The sequence below is a fragment of the Aspergillus piperis genome, assembly GCF_003184755.1.
Source record: "Aspergillus piperis CBS 112811 unplaced genomic scaffold BO85scaffold_30, whole genome shotgun sequence".
Lineage (NCBI taxonomy): Eukaryota > Fungi > Ascomycota > Eurotiomycetes > Eurotiales > Aspergillaceae > Aspergillus > Aspergillus piperis.
In genome coordinates, this window is record NW_020291620.1 from 85598 (window position 1) to 99387 (window position 13790).

Genomic DNA, 13790 nt, shown 5'->3' on the forward strand with positions numbered 1-13790 from the left:
CTTGAGGAATCTGGCTCAAGCTGCAAAAGTATCCGAGAGACCGCACGGGTCAGAAAGCCAAAATGCTGAGCCAACGCTTCTGACTGCGGATTGGATAGAAAATCTACGAGATGTAGGACTTCAATTTAGGTTCATCTCCATCGATTGGGTGGTGCCAAACCCCCGCAGTCGCACGGCTAAGGGTGTTGTTGGAGAGTGTCACTGGCCAACGGCTGCCGTCAACACCAGCCCCAACGTACCAATGTCAAACATCCCCTTCAGCCCAATGCAACCTTTTGAACACTGCATCATGCATGAGGGATTTCGACTTGCTTTTCCTCCATCCCCGGCAGACCATCGCGCAAAGCTGCGGGGTAACCGGGCAGGCAGGTCAGCCACGCGATCCCATCACCAGACAATCGGACCATATGTAGTCCCGCCGCAGACCGGCACCATGCAATGAGCAAGAAACGGCAGGCATGAGGCTTTTTCTCCAGTCTCTTTGGGGTTGTTGCCCCGGAGTGGCCGAGATGTCTTAATCCAACCCCCTCCATTGCCGTGTAACAGCGAACCTTCTTTGCTTCCATCGGGTGCCCATGTGGCAATGATCTTCCATCGCTCGTTTGTCCTCGTCGACGCCTGCTGAAGCTTCTCCGGGAGTACCATGTCTTCTTGCCAGTCATGGCGGGTATAGTAGACTCTTCGAGCTTCAACCTCGTTAATTGGGCATTAACCAATGGCCCAACAAGCGTGAAGAGTGGCCATCTTAGCAATACTACCTCTATGCTACCCTCCCTGGCAGCAGGACCGGTGATCTCAATCTCTCAAGGGTTTCATTCCTTGGTCGGGAAATGCTGCTGTGGGGATTAACAGGCCGCTTTCTCGCGGAGGGTGCAGGCGAAGATATCCGAATGACATATCGACTGGCCGTAGTTGAAAAATGATTCCTACACCATACTAGAGAGCCTTAAGGGTACGCGGCTATTCACAGTCCCGAGCAAGGATTGGATACAGATGACAATTCCTCTGATTTCTCAGTTTGCAGTGAGCATGTGCTAACCTAGAGCACGGTAAAGGCAGAAACGTAGCTCACAGAGCTATCGTCCACCTCTATCACATTTGAACTGCGGTCATATCGGATGAAGCGAAATCTGCCCTTCTCCCCTTCATTCTTTCTAATGTCTTCAATACCAGCCATTATCACGCCGATGGGGTGACGGCCACATACCGTGTTCCCTGTATTCTTGAGTATCGTTGAGAAACGTGCGTACTCTCCGGTGGCAATAGCTGCCATGGTCGCAATGTCAAGTGCCGAGATACTCTCGTGAATGGGTGGTTCTCGGCTCCTAATACGTTCCCGCGATTTCAAAGAGCGACCGGTAGACACCATCTCCATCTGATCGGTTACACTATCGCCATCAATCCCGGGTTGAGGGAGGCCTGGAGCGGAAACGGGGATGCTGGGCCCAGGGTTAGGAGCCTGGGGGCTGTAGTAAGTGTAACGGAACCGCTGCCCCCAATGACAGAAATCGGAGCTGATGACAAAAGCATTCTCTGGATCATCAATACACGGAGCAAGCAAGGTTCCGAAAGCCTTCTCGGTCGACTCAGTAACAGCACCCACTAATATAGGTACCAGCGGTGGATATTGGGATGTTGGCTGGTTCGGACGCTGGCGTTGTAGGAGACGGTGGATGTAAGGTAGGTGCAGTTCGATACTGTGCTCAGCTTCGTCCACAGAGCGAGACATGGTGGTAAATTGCAATTCTAGCCCATTTCGTGACACTGCTTTGGTTGAACGTAGCTTGGCAATGAATTCGGTATCAAGCGGTAGAGGGTCGTCAGAGAGCGGGGTATGGTATGAAGTGAATTCAGGAAGGGCAAGCGTCGTGAAGTAATGGTGATGCGATGGTCCGACAACAAAGATTCGTTTACTATACATTTATTTACTTTAGTAAACAGCGAGAGTGAGGCTAGAGGGCTATCACTCACGCCTGTGACAGGTCCAGGGCCTTGTAGGCGAAAGCGGCACATCGTCCGGAGTATGCATAGCCTGCGTGTCTGAGAATAGATCAGAGTGTCAGAAACAACATGCAAATTAGCTTTCCGATACATACGGCGCAATGATCATTCGTGTACCAGGCACGGGTAGTTTGCCGATGCCCTCGATTTCATCCGGTACCTCTTGCAACCAGCGATCCAGTTGATAGGACAAGGTGGATTTATCGTCGGAGTACCATGAACCAGCATGACTATCTTCACGAGCGTCCATGTTGAGCCGCTTGACTTGCTATTATCTGAAGGGCCTGCTATTAGAGAGATGTTGCGATGGTATATGATACAATATATATAGGTATGATTTGGGCAAAGTTGAAGTGAAGAGTTAGGATGACGATGAAAAACAGTCGGTGGCAGCTTGATAAGGCAGAAGCGGGGAAGGCGGAACTCTCGTCATTGCGGGTTCCGCAACGAAGAATGCAGCCGGGTTTAAGCTCTCAAGACACAAAGCAGCATCGAGGACAGCATGCCAATCATAGACACTCTTCAGGAAAGACCTAATACCTAGCATGAAATCATGCAGAACCGGACTAGTTTCCGGCCTTGTTGTACTAGATTGTCAGCGCCGTGGTCGTTCGTGCCTGTGAGTTTGGAGTATATACCGATACAGCTAAAGCCCGAAGCGGAATGCCTGTCTGGCACCATATAGTCTTTCATATGAGAGAATAGTGAGTAAATTACTACGGAGTCGCTAGTTAGCTACTTGTACTATGGCGGGACCCAAGGTTCTGCTTATCTGCCATCTTTATCACCTGCCATCACTGGAATGGACGGATCAATTTACCCCGAATCGGAATAGTGCATATTTTGTGTATTGGAACGCGGTCTTGTTCACGCTTCCCCGTGACCCGACGCGCCGGTATCCTTCTCCCAACCACACTGGAAAAGGCTGTCCCCAGCCCTGTTGTAGCCAACGACTCTATATATCCACCTGCACAGTTACCCATTGTTCGTGAATAAACTTTTCTGCACGATCAATTCTTCACATTGTCCTCTCATAATAGTCCTCTGCATTGTTCCACCGAGAAATAAACTCTTCAATATTCGCACGCGACACCAGAGATCTGATCTGAACCTTCTCTGCCTCACACCATGTCCCTCAAGCGCAAGGCCTCGGTTCCCAGTCTCACATCGCCCAATCCTGCTCCTGTGTTGTCAGGACGATTATTCGTGGCAGATGACTCCCCAAAGCACCTCCACAGTCGCACCCGCAAGCGCTTCAGGAACGATCGCCCGGATGACGAAGTAGTCTATGGTATGTTCTGAAAGATTGCACCTTACTATCCAAAAGCATTTGTCTCACATACAGTAGACAATACAATGCGATGGCTTTTTACGGCTCAGCAACAACAACACCAAGCTCCTACTCCTTCCACAGACGAGGACGAGGCAACTGAGCCAGAACCTGTACCAGCGTCCGAGATCGTCGACCCTCGCCAGCAGACATTGCTCAAGTTCTTCCGCCCTTCCCAATCTACGCCCGCCCACAACCGCTTGAACAAGCTGGATCAACCATCGAACAATGCTATACCACTGCAAACAACACCATTTCAATCGCGTACCCTTAATCTGTCCTCGCCAGCTACTTCGACGGGATGGGGTACGAGTAGCCCACCTTCGCAGCTGACAGGCAGCGATATGGACATGGACACAGTAACCAACGAGTCAGTCCAAGAGCCTCTGAGACCATTCGGAGGGTTTGGTTGGGCATGACGAGTGCTCGGCCATGTCTGGGGTGCATTTCACCCACAGCGTGCGATATCAACGACATCAGTTCTTTTAGCGATGATACCTTGATCCACTTTATCATAATATTATATTCGCGCGGATCAATGTGCTGGTCATATTGGTAGCGTCGTGACACCGTCACTTGATATATGTTGCAAAATCCATCCATCTGCATGTCTTCCTCAAATGGAGACATGAACGAAAGCAGCCCGGAACCTGCTTCTCTCGCCCAAAACGGCTGCCAAGGTACTCGAGTTGAATTCGAGTCAACCCGAGCTGCCTTGGCGACTGAGTTGCAGAGTTACAGACGAAACGATGTATATAGTTTTCAAGATGTGTTGAGGATCGTTATACTACAATATTTTGAGCGATGCAAACAATAAATTCACGTAATCCTTATGGTAAACAAGCTGAAACAGTTATACTGGTGCTATTATATATATCTCTTTCACATCATGAATAGACCTCTTCCATAGGATAAAGCGAGATCCAACATGAAGAGCCGTTGTTATAGCGTGCCCGATTGCGGAACGTCACATGCGACAAGAATGCCTGAGGTCTCCAGCGGATCTCTTTGTCGCGACCCGGTGACCATCTTTCTCTCCCCAACAACCAACCGGAATCCGTCCAGTCTGACTAGGCGTTTGAGTTCAGCTGGCTATAAGAGACTCCCCAACCTCGCCCCATTGATTTTCCCGCCTCGCCTTGGGACAACGCAGAATAGTCTGGACCGCTAGATTTCTTTCTTCTAGTGGTCAAACCACACCCCGCTTAAAAGTGAAGGTGTGGCTAGGCAGGTTGCCTTACGTCAATCGATTGGAAGAACAGGAGAGGGCACAATGGACGGAAACCAAGCAGTCCAATATCTGGACTCATTGATCGGTCGGACGTTACGAGTGCACGCGACAGATACGCGCATTTTCGTGGGTACCTTCAAGTGTACGGATGCGGTAGGTGCTTTCTGTTATGAGTTTCCGTTTCAACACTTTTTCTGTTTGGATAGCTCGGAGGGATATGAAAACCAAGAATACGAGAATGAAAATAAACTAGCGCCTGCTGACTTGTTTTGGCCGCATTAGGCACGAAATATCATCCTTGCCAGCACCTACGAATACCGCTTCCCTTCCCCATCTACTGTTCGAGACGCCGCCACGGGTACGCATGATTCAGCCGCCGGTAGCGCAGTCGACGCCCAGAGCGTCAAGATGGATATGACGAGTCGATTCATCGGTCTTGTGGTCGTTCCTGGCCAACATATTACGAAAATTGAGTTGGAGGAAACCCCGCAGCAGATTCGCGCGCGGGAGTCCCTGAAGAAGTAGAATGAAACTGGCGGTACGCCGTTGCTTTATAATCCCGTCTACCAAGTTGCGCTACGAACATCACGAAAAGCTGTTACACCGCTCGGCCCCAGCTTTCTCATATTAAGGATTGGCTGCGGGCGGTCATAGGGTGACCAATGATGATCATCGGGGAGGTACTGAAATCGACTGGACAAATGCACCTATTAGCGCCGAGTCAAAAAGGCGGACTCTGCATATTCACCTGCGCAGTAATCCCATTCAGTGTCACACATGCCATGGTTGGAATCCTTTACCCGCATCAGCTAGACTGCAACGCAGGCCAAGGCACATCACCCAAAACATGCCCACCACAACGTGGCTAGGAGAAAAGATCGGACATAAGTCGTTGGTGCTTGGCGCAGTAGAAGGGGCTTGGCAGCAGAAGCCATGATCATGACCAGGCTGAGCTGGGGTTGGAGATGGAAATGGCGGTGTTCCTGCAGTGGGGTAGAGTTTGGACCTGCTGCGGACTGAAGTTGCGTCCTGCCATCGTTGTGACTAAGAGGTATCTTGCATAGCACATTATTCTACGCCTCATGATCCGTCGTCGGCCCTGCGTTGGAGGGGTCGTGGACTTGACACCAGCGGGACGGCAGTTCATCTAAACTGGCAGAAGTCTATGACTACATGCGTTCCGGTCCGACCAATAATGGAGCAGGCCGACGAATTCCCTCATGGAATTGTCGGGAGTGCTCGGAGCATCTGAGAGGCTGACAGTTCGGTGATCATCCGAAGATAAGTGGTGCATCCGGTTTTCCAGGCTGGATTGAAATCTGTATGCATGGTTGCAAGCGCGAGGAACCTATAATGCCCTGAAGAGAACGAAGCCAAGAAAAGAGACGGGTGTGATGGAGAGAGGAGAACGTGTCCGTGCTGCAGCGTGGTGTCAACTTTTTACTGTATGTACAGTAGTCACGAGGGGCTGAAATGTGGCTCGGTCATCGGTTGGAGGAGGGGAGGGGGCGTGTAAGCCTTTCTGTTCGTCGACACACACAACTACTTCTTCCTATAGTCCGTGGTGATATAAATTAAAGAAGAACGGGGCACAGACAGGGCAAGTTGGGTAGTAGAAGAAAAAAATAAATAGACTTCTGGTAGGGAGTGGTCACTTTAAATTCGAATCTCGATTTATCTCTACATCTATTGATCTAACTATCTCTTTATCTCATTTCAGTGACCAAGAGATTCTAGGCAGCTCTATTTCATCCTCAGGCCTCCCAAGCCGCTCAAGCTTCACCCGGGCCGACAGATCCTCCGGGAAATGCCACACCCGCTTTGGCTGCAGGATCGAGACCAAAAACGACAGCCTGGGGGATTATTGAGGCGACATCCAACAAAGCTACAACTTACTTACTACAACTTTCCTACTCTCCCCTTTTTTCCTTTCTTTTTTTCCTTGATCAACTAGACTTTTCCAAATATTCTCCAACTTTGACAAACCCCTCTCCCTCCATTACACAGTCTCTCGTCAGCTTTTAGTGCTTCAATCTCCCCAGTAGTCTGGTGAGGGTGAGTTTCCCTTCCTGTCCTGTCTGATTTCATCTCCATTCTTTCCCACCCCATAATGACGCATCCATTCCACACTCTATTATTATTCCCCCTCCCACAGCCCCGAATCTACCCAAATTCTCCGTCCAGAGCTTCTAGCTTTCACAGATCTCCCCTACACATGCCACCCTCAACTTAACTCCAATATTTTTTTTTCTTATTTTTTTTTTACCCTTGTCATTTTCTCCCTTTGTATTTGTGATCTTGTGTTCCGTCTGTCGCTGCCTGCTCAAGCCTCGTCTAATCCACACGTCCCTAGGAGCTCTTTTCGGCGAATCGGAGCTTCCCCTTCCGAGCACCCTACTAGCTGTCGGCGGCTTTCCATAGTGAAGCTCTCTCATCCCTCCGCTCAATGTCCATCCATTCCTTCCGATAACTCTTCGACATCACCGATCTGTCGAATCGCTTCTTAATCTTTGCAACGCCTCCCCGGGACTGGTTCCCTTGTTGTACCGATATTCGTCCTAACTGGCCCCCGTTTATTGCTTCGTTGCATCTCCGTCACCGCCAACTTTCGCGATCGAGGACTGGTCTTTTTCCTGCCCATACCGTTGTGGAAGATCTGTCTCCTTTATATCTGGACCAAATCTCTCGGGACTAGGCAGCAGCCAAGACGACCCTCAGCATTCCGACGCACCGCAGGGCTTGGTGTTCACACTTTGAACGTATATCGCTTGTATAGACGTCCGAAATCGAGCTTGGCAGATATTTCACCCTGCAGTAATGGGTCAGTCGCATTCCAAGGGCAACTCCAGCCCGGGCGACTCTTTGCAGTCGTATCCATCTTTCTCTCGGTCGGATACCAAAGAATCGCTCCGTTCGCTTCGGGGCTCGATCCGCTCGAAAATCCGTAGCAGTGACAGTCCCCGCGCATCGACGTCCGCGCTGTCACAAACGGAGAGCCAGACCGACAGGTCGGATGCTGGCTCGATCAAGTCGGCAGCGAGTCGACGCAGCTCCACCAACCTGAGTACACAGTCTCCTACCGCCGAGGATCCGGGTGCGAACCCCGATGCCCCCGAGCCTCCCCCATCCCCTTCCTTGTCGAGCAGTTTGAAGCGAGGACATCAAGATGTGAGTGCTATGCAACAAAGCGGCGAGGTTGACCTTGTGTCGGACGCTCCTCCCACTGGTGTTGCTCCCGTGGGCCCATCCTCGCAGGCCGTGGGTGAATCTATCCTCATCAAAAAGGACAATCAACTCAACCCCATTCTGGACTATATAATGAACACTCCACTCGAGGCAGCTAGTTCGCCAGGTATGGGAATGGGCGCTCTGAAGTCTATTGACTTGGACGACATGATTTCGCGGCTTCTCGACGCCGGTTACTCGACGAAGGTCACCAAGACCGTTTGCTTGAAGAACGCAGAGATCACGGCGATCTGTACCGCGGCACGGGAATTGTTCCTCTCTCAGCCGGCTCTGCTGGAGCTGTCTGCCCCTGTCAAGATCGTCGGAGATGTTCATGGTCAATATACGGATCTTATCAGGCTCTTTGAGATGTGCGGGTTCCCTCCTGCTTCCAACTATCTGTTTTTGGGTGATTATGTGGATCGTGGAAAGCAGAGTCTGGAAACGATTCTTCTCCTGCTTTGCTATAAGCTGAAATACCCGGAGAACTTCTTCCTTCTACGTGGCAACCACGAGTGTGCCAACGTCACCCGCGTTTATGGGTTCTATGATGAATGTAAGCGGCGTTGCAACATCAAGATCTGGAAGACCTTTGTTGATACCTTCAACTGCCTCCCCATCGCTGCGATCGTCGCTGGCAAGATCTTCTGTGTCCATGGTGGTTTGTCTCCTAGCCTCTCCCATATGGATGACATTCGAGGAATCGCACGTCCGACCGATGTGCCGGACTACGGTTTGCTGAATGATCTTTTGTGGAGCGACCCTGCGGATATGGAAGAGGACTGGGAGCCAAACGAGCGCGGAGTGAGTTATTGCTTCGGTAAGAAGGTCATCATGGACTTCTTGCAACGGCATGATTTCGACTTGGTCTGCAGAGCGCACATGGTCGTCGAGGACGGCTATGAGTTCTACCAGGATCGAATTCTCGTTACCGTCTTCTCTGCACCTAATGTAAGTGCTTCCAGACACCGTTCTGAGGTATCTGCAGCCCGATGACTTATCTTGCTAACCACTATTCATAACAGTATTGTGGTGAATTCGACAACTGGGGTGCCATTATGTCGGTTTCAGGTGAATTGTTGTGTAGTTTTGAGCTGCTCAAACCGCTGGATTCCACCGCACTGAAGAACCATATTAAGAAGGGCCGGAACAAGCGGAACAGCATGCTCAGCAGTCCTGTAAGTTGTCCCTTGCTTAGCCATCTTCTCTTGCCAGGTCACAGCGCAACTCCCTTGTGTAACGCTGCCCAGACGCTTGTACTTGGGATGACGATTTTACTCTTCAACTCGGCATTCATCTTTGCTTGTTCGATGCTAACGGATGCAGCCTGCACCTGTCTCTGCGCAAAGCTACTAGAGGTCTTGGTAATTACATGCCAAGCAATCGCCGTCCGCCCATATGTCACCACCAAGGACCTGGACCTGAGCCTGCCATGGCTGGTCAGCGTCCAACATCCCGTCCACTCGATAGTGCGACCTATAATAAACTGGTGGGGCTAGCATACCGTCAGCAGCAAACGGATGCTGCGCTACACATATCCGTTGCCCGTCGATATACGCATCTCTCGGGTGCCAGCTTCCGAAATTTATTTAACAGCGCCGCGAAGCTGATTCGCACGACTATATACTCTGCAGATGCAGCAGACACGGGATGTGCCAGGTCCGTTATATCTCTCGCCACCTGGAATCGATCAACATCATGATAGGCCTGCCATGAGACAAATCCATATCGGATCGCCCAATAGACAGTTTATAAACCGGCTTACGGTTATGGAGTCTCACCTGGCGGCCGCAAATTAATTGCATGAAGAAAGAAGCCTGACTTGAAAATCACGACCACAAGCCAAAGAGGGAAGTCACGGGAGTTTGCAATGTACTTTTCTTCTTTCATCGGCGTTTTCGTTACATGTTTACTTTCTGTACTTTCTATGGAGTCTCCTGTCGCCTTTGGGCATTGAGACAAGACAAGATTTTGATGCGTCACGATATGTATGCTGTCTCCTGAACGCAGATCAGCAGGTTCTGGGTTGCTTCGGTTTTCTTTACGCTCATGCTATGCTACATGGAACATGGTTCGATTTTCACGATAGTTGTGGTAGATATTTACAGGAAACATGCATGGCGTTGTCTTGATCCTTTACTATTCTCCTGGTTTCGAGCTTTTTCCACCCCTCTCATCTACAAATACGAAGGAGCAAAGAGATAAGGGCCCAACTGACAGTCATCTCACCTAATGCAATCGAGTTCTCAACTTTCAATATAATACAATCATCCCTATTGAAGTAAAAGATACACTCAACATGAAAACATGCCACGCCTGATCTATCATTCCCATGCCCGACAGTTACCAAGCAATCTACGGGCTACATGAATTGAAGGGTTAAGAAAAAAGCAACTTTTAATCTAATTCTGATTTGTAAAAAAGACCTATCATGCTCGCCAAGACAAGAAGAATATCTAATATAAATTGAAGAAATGAACATTGTAATAATAAAAAAAGAGAAGGAAGTAAATGAAATGGAATGAAAGATGACGACTCGCCTAAGCGTAGTCCCGGACATAACGACCCGGCAAATCGACATCCCACATGGGTCTTTCGACGACGGCGACCTCCAAGAAATGACTGTCGCTATCACCTTCGACATCATCGGCATCCGAGCCCAGGGGCACGATACCCAGGAGATCACGGTACTTGTAGGTGTGCCACCAGCGGCGGGAGGACTGCTGCTGCTGGTTGGATTTGGAGTCGGCTGAAGCAGGGACGAGTTGTTTCTGGGCGGAGGGGCTTTCGACGTCGCCGCCGAGGAGGAGTTTATCCTGCTTTCCACCGATGGAGACGCGTTTCAGGGGGGTGCTGGTTTCGATGAATTGTCTTTCTCTGCGGAGACGGGCCAGAGCGACATCGTTGTTGGCCGTGTATGCTTCGTCGTAGTCGTATGCTTCATCGTCGGCGTCGGGGGCACGAGGACGTTCCTTGTCCAGGGACATCCACTCGCCTTGGCCTTCGTCGCTGCCGACGATCTTGCGCATCTTGGCTGCGAAGAACAGGTCGGACTGGGCGAGGGGTATCCTGTCACCGGCACCGCTGTTGGGTTTCTTGCGGGCGTTCTCTTCCTCCTCGAAGGGGTTGCGTTTGCGCTTCTGCGCGGCGGATTTCTTGGAGGTTTGTGTGGAGGCGTTTTCGTCTTCGTGGTTGTCTGCGGAGGCGTTCAGCTCCTCGGGGGAGGGGAAGTCCTGGTTGAGGTCGAACATCCACAGCCAGGAGGTGCCGTAGAGCCATAGGCGTTCGCGGGCAGCCGATAGGTCCCAGACACAGCCCATGGCACGGTCCTTGACGCCGCGGAACTCTTCGGGGAGGAAGGCCTTCGGGTTTCTCCGGGACCAGTCGGATAGCTTGCCTTCGACGGCGTCGAACTCTACGAGCTGGTGCTCGCTTGTGAGGGCCATCAGGCGGTGTTCGCCCTTTGCGACTCCGTTTATGAGGAGTTTCGTCTTGGCTGGGTTGGGGGGACGGAACGACAGGAGGACAACGCCGGACTTGAGACGGGGAATGGGGGACTCCCCAGCAGCATGAGTCCAGCGCTCACCCTCGATCACGGGCTGGTCTTCGTCATCGGAAGATTCGTCGTCTGAGCCGGCGGCATTATCGCGCTTCTTGGGGGCGTCCTCTGCGTTCTGGAGCGCCCAGGTATCGACACAGCCGGAGAGATCACCGGATGCCAGGACCTTGCTGTCGTCGGAGAATACGACGCACCGCACTGATCTCTCGTACTCGCCCAAGGTACCGTGCGAGGCCTTCTCGAATCGAGTGTGACGAGTCGCTCTGTTCAGCTTGACGAGCTGGGTGTGAATGTGAGGCTTCTCTTGCGCGGTGGAGGCCGGCTTGATGCGAGCCAGGTACATAGCACTGTTGGGACGGACGACGCAAACCCACTGGCCGTTAGGAGCGACGGTCACGACCCGAGCACCGTCCTCCGCAAGAGCCTTCGGCACGTCCAACTTCTGTATGCGGAGAGTTCCCTTCTCATCGCCCTTGCGGCGCCGCACGGAGAACAGCTTAATGGTGGATATCGTGGCAACGACGAGGATCTTTCCGTCTGCGGAGAGCATAGCAGATGTGATATTTTCTTCGCCCTGTTGCAAGGTCGTTAGATATAGGCCGTACTGTAACTGGATCCACTGTGGTTCTTACCTGGATGAGAACCTTGCCGACCAAGCGATGCCGCTGGCCATCCGCATTCTCGTGCGTCGCAGGACCACGGTGCAAACGCCAGATACTGACCTCCCTATCCCAGAAACTCATCACGAGCCTAGACGCAGGGGAAGATGCAAGTTGGGGTATTTGGGGCAAGCTGGAAAGCTTTCTGTGGTGCTCCTTTCCGAATTCGCGCAGGGGCAGGACAACCGGTGCGGCGTCAGGTCCTAGTCATTGTTAATCCACAGGCAATCGCATATATCGTAGCGCAGTGAATCTCACCTCCAGACACGGCAATACTGATATCCCTGGTCTCGTAAACAGCGAAGGTCTTCACATCATGAGTGTGGTAGCGACGATGCATGACCTCAGTCCATCTAGCCTTCTTGTCACCCTTCTCACCATCCTTCTTCCTATACACGACCGTCCTCTGATCGGCACCACCACTGACAACAGTATCACCCTTCGCGCTCACAGCGATGTCCAACGTATCTGCCAAATGGCCCTGCAGACGCTGAATGAGGGCATAGTTCTTAGCATCCCAGAAGCGAATTTCACCAGCCGAGTCACCCGAAACGATCGTCCCATCAGGTAGACACTTAACCGACCAGACGAGCAATTCCTTCGTTCCCCCAGCAGGACCCTTACCCAAGGATATCGTGCGCAGAAGCTGACCACTCCGAATATCGTACAACCGAATCGAACTATCCGCATATCCCGCGACAAGGGTATTACGGTTCTGGAAAGTCACGCTAAGCACTCTGGACCTCTTCGTAGACGGGCGCATAGTACGCAGATACTTCAGATCATTATCCGCCGTGGACAAGATAACAATCGATCCGTCGGCGCAACCCGCAGCCAGATGCTGGCCCGTGAACTCTCCCTCCGCCGGAGGCAACAATTTGCCATCCTTACCCCGCGTCGCCTGCCACCTGGGCTGAGCAGCCAAACACCAGATCTCGCCGTAGTTTCCGCTCGAATGGCGCAGCGGACGACCCTGTTCGATATCCCACTCCGTCACGGCAGTCGAGTATCCGATACTGAAGAGGCGCAGGCGTCCAGGCAGCTTTGACCCATCCGGACCAGGCTCAGGGGGGTCAAGCGTCCATGCCAGCCCCTCAATGCTTCTGTCTTTTCCTCCTCGGAGAACTGTCTCCTGGAACCAGGCGCCGCGCAGGGGGTTCCAGATCTCGATATCGCCGTTGGCGCGACCGATTGCGAGTCGGAGCGTAGGGACACCTCGTCCTGCGAGTTCCGCGGAGGGAGGGTGGGAGAAAGCAAGCGCATTGATCGCTTGAGGGTTGTAGGGAACGAAACGGCAGCGGTGGATATCCATGATGGGCTTTTGGTGGTGGTGATGATGTCTTGGTTTTTTGGTAACTGGAAGAGCTTCGTTTTCTTGATGATACGACGTGTGGAAAAAGTAGATCCCCGTTTGGCGATTATAGGATTCTACCCGGCTCAACTTGTAGAGCCGACCGTTAAACAATCATTCCGGACGATAAAAACGGTTCGTGATATGGTTGGCACAGGCGCGGTGGCTCGATTGGATGGTGCTGGCGACTCTTCAGCTTTTTTTCCGGATCTTTTTTGATACAATTTTTAGCGCGCCGCGGAGGTCCCACCGGCTCTTGTGTCACGTGATTTGTTGCGGGCTGTGGTCGTCTTCGAGCATCGCAATTGCACATTGCTGAGATATGAGATACGTGTTGATTTGATGTGGAATTCACTAAATATGAAAGTGAATATTAGGTGTGTTGGCTGGCTATCATGGTTGTGGGACATGGTGTCGTTGAGATTTTCCTATCC

At 51.7% G+C, this 13790-nt stretch overlaps 6 protein-coding genes across 6 annotated transcripts; 4 read left to right on the forward strand and 2 right to left on the reverse strand.

Annotated features, from left to right (window-relative positions):
* Positions 1-944: 944 nt before the first annotated feature.
* BO85DRAFT_198029 (protein MEMO1) lies at positions 945-2392 on the reverse strand. The gene is made up of 3 exons (XM_025654500.1): positions 2097-2392; positions 1972-2040; positions 945-1913 (listed from the first exon to the last, which is right to left on the reverse strand). The coding sequence occupies exons 1-3, from the start codon at positions 2249-2251 to the stop codon at positions 1040-1042; spliced, it is 1098 nt and encodes a 365-aa protein (XP_025510467.1). The 5' UTR covers positions 2252-2392; the 3' UTR covers positions 945-1039.
* A 533-nt stretch (positions 2393-2925) lies between these two features.
* On the forward strand, positions 2926-4150 carry BO85DRAFT_407612 (uncharacterized protein). The gene is made up of 2 exons (XM_025657366.1): positions 2926-3292; positions 3350-4150. Exons 1-2 carry the CDS (start codon positions 3130-3132, stop codon positions 3748-3750), a joined length of 564 nt encoding a protein of 187 aa, XP_025510468.1. The 5' UTR covers positions 2926-3129; the 3' UTR covers positions 3751-4150.
* A 234-nt stretch (positions 4151-4384) lies between these two features.
* BO85DRAFT_472551 (LSM domain-containing protein) lies at positions 4385-5833 on the forward strand (the record flags this gene model as incomplete). Its single annotated transcript, XM_025662560.1, has 6 exons — positions 4385-4715; positions 4845-5003; positions 5088-5100; positions 5195-5423; positions 5471-5539; positions 5767-5833. Exons 1-6 carry the CDS (start codon positions 4605-4607, stop codon positions 5831-5833), a joined length of 648 nt encoding a protein of 215 aa, XP_025510469.1. The 5' UTR covers positions 4385-4604.
* A 1347-nt stretch (positions 5834-7180) lies between these two features.
* On the forward strand, positions 7181-9282 carry phzA (putative serine/threonine protein phosphatase). Its single transcript, XM_025654501.1, has 3 exons — positions 7181-8738; positions 8813-8965; positions 9114-9282. Exons 1-3 carry the CDS (start codon positions 7380-7382, stop codon positions 9141-9143), a joined length of 1542 nt encoding a protein of 513 aa, XP_025510470.1. The 5' UTR covers positions 7181-7379; the 3' UTR covers positions 9144-9282.
* On the forward strand, positions 8898-9663 carry BO85DRAFT_198086 (uncharacterized protein). Its single transcript, XM_025654502.1, has 2 exons — positions 8898-8965; positions 9114-9663. The coding sequence occupies exon 2, from the start codon at positions 9160-9162 to the stop codon at positions 9487-9489; it is 330 nt and encodes a 109-aa protein (XP_025510471.1). The 5' UTR covers positions 8898-8965; positions 9114-9159; the 3' UTR covers positions 9490-9663.
* Positions 9664-10168: 505 nt separating this feature from the next.
* On the reverse strand, positions 10169-13775 carry ura7 (small subunit rRNA maturation protein UTP4). The gene is made up of 3 exons (XM_025657368.1): positions 12264-13775; positions 11979-12208; positions 10169-11920 (listed from the first exon to the last, which is right to left on the reverse strand). Exons 1-3 carry the CDS (start codon positions 13315-13317, stop codon positions 10328-10330), a joined length of 2877 nt encoding a protein of 958 aa, XP_025510472.1. The 5' UTR covers positions 13318-13775; the 3' UTR covers positions 10169-10327.
* Between the last annotated feature and the right edge of the window lie 15 nt (positions 13776-13790).

What these genes read in the sequence shown, in the direction of transcription:
- BO85DRAFT_198086 (XM_025654502.1), top strand. Translation starts at nt 9,160, where the DNA reads ATGCCAAGCAATCGCCGTCCGCCCATATGTCACCACCAAGGACCTGGA.
- BO85DRAFT_198029 (XM_025654500.1), bottom strand. Translation starts at nt 2,251, where the DNA reads ATGGACGCTCGTGAAGATAGTCATGCTGGTTCATGGTACTCCGACGAT. An exon ending in ACACGAATGATCATTGCGCC is followed by an intron (nt 2,041 to 2,096) that starts GTATGTATCGGA and finishes ATCTATTCTCAG; the next exon opens with ACACGCAGGCTATGCATACT. An exon ending in GCCCTGGACCTGTCACAGGC is followed by an intron (nt 1,914 to 1,971) that starts GTGAGTGATAGC and finishes ATAAATGTATAG; the next exon opens with TAAACGAATCTTTGTTGTCG.
- ura7 (XM_025657368.1), bottom strand. Translation starts at nt 13,317, where the DNA reads ATGGATATCCACCGCTGCCGTTTCGTTCCCTACAACCCTCAAGCGATC. An exon ending in CAGTATTGCCGTGTCTGGAG is followed by an intron (nt 12,209 to 12,263) that starts GTGAGATTCACT and finishes AACAATGACTAG; the next exon opens with GACCTGACGCCGCACCGGTT. An exon ending in TCGGCAAGGTTCTCATCCAG is followed by an intron (nt 11,921 to 11,978) that starts GTAAGAACCACA and finishes ACCTTGCAACAG; the next exon opens with GGCGAAGAAAATATCACATC.
- BO85DRAFT_407612 (XM_025657366.1), top strand. Translation starts at nt 3,130, where the DNA reads ATGTCCCTCAAGCGCAAGGCCTCGGTTCCCAGTCTCACATCGCCCAAT. An exon ending in GGATGACGAAGTAGTCTATG is followed by an intron (nt 3,293 to 3,349) that starts GTATGTTCTGAA and finishes CACATACAGTAG; the next exon opens with ACAATACAATGCGATGGCTT.
- phzA (XM_025654501.1), top strand. Translation starts at nt 7,380, where the DNA reads ATGGGTCAGTCGCATTCCAAGGGCAACTCCAGCCCGGGCGACTCTTTG. An exon ending in CCGTCTTCTCTGCACCTAAT is followed by an intron (nt 8,739 to 8,812) that starts GTAAGTGCTTCC and finishes TATTCATAACAG; the next exon opens with TATTGTGGTGAATTCGACAA. An exon ending in ACAGCATGCTCAGCAGTCCT is followed by an intron (nt 8,966 to 9,113) that starts GTAAGTTGTCCC and finishes TAACGGATGCAG; the next exon opens with CCTGCACCTGTCTCTGCGCA.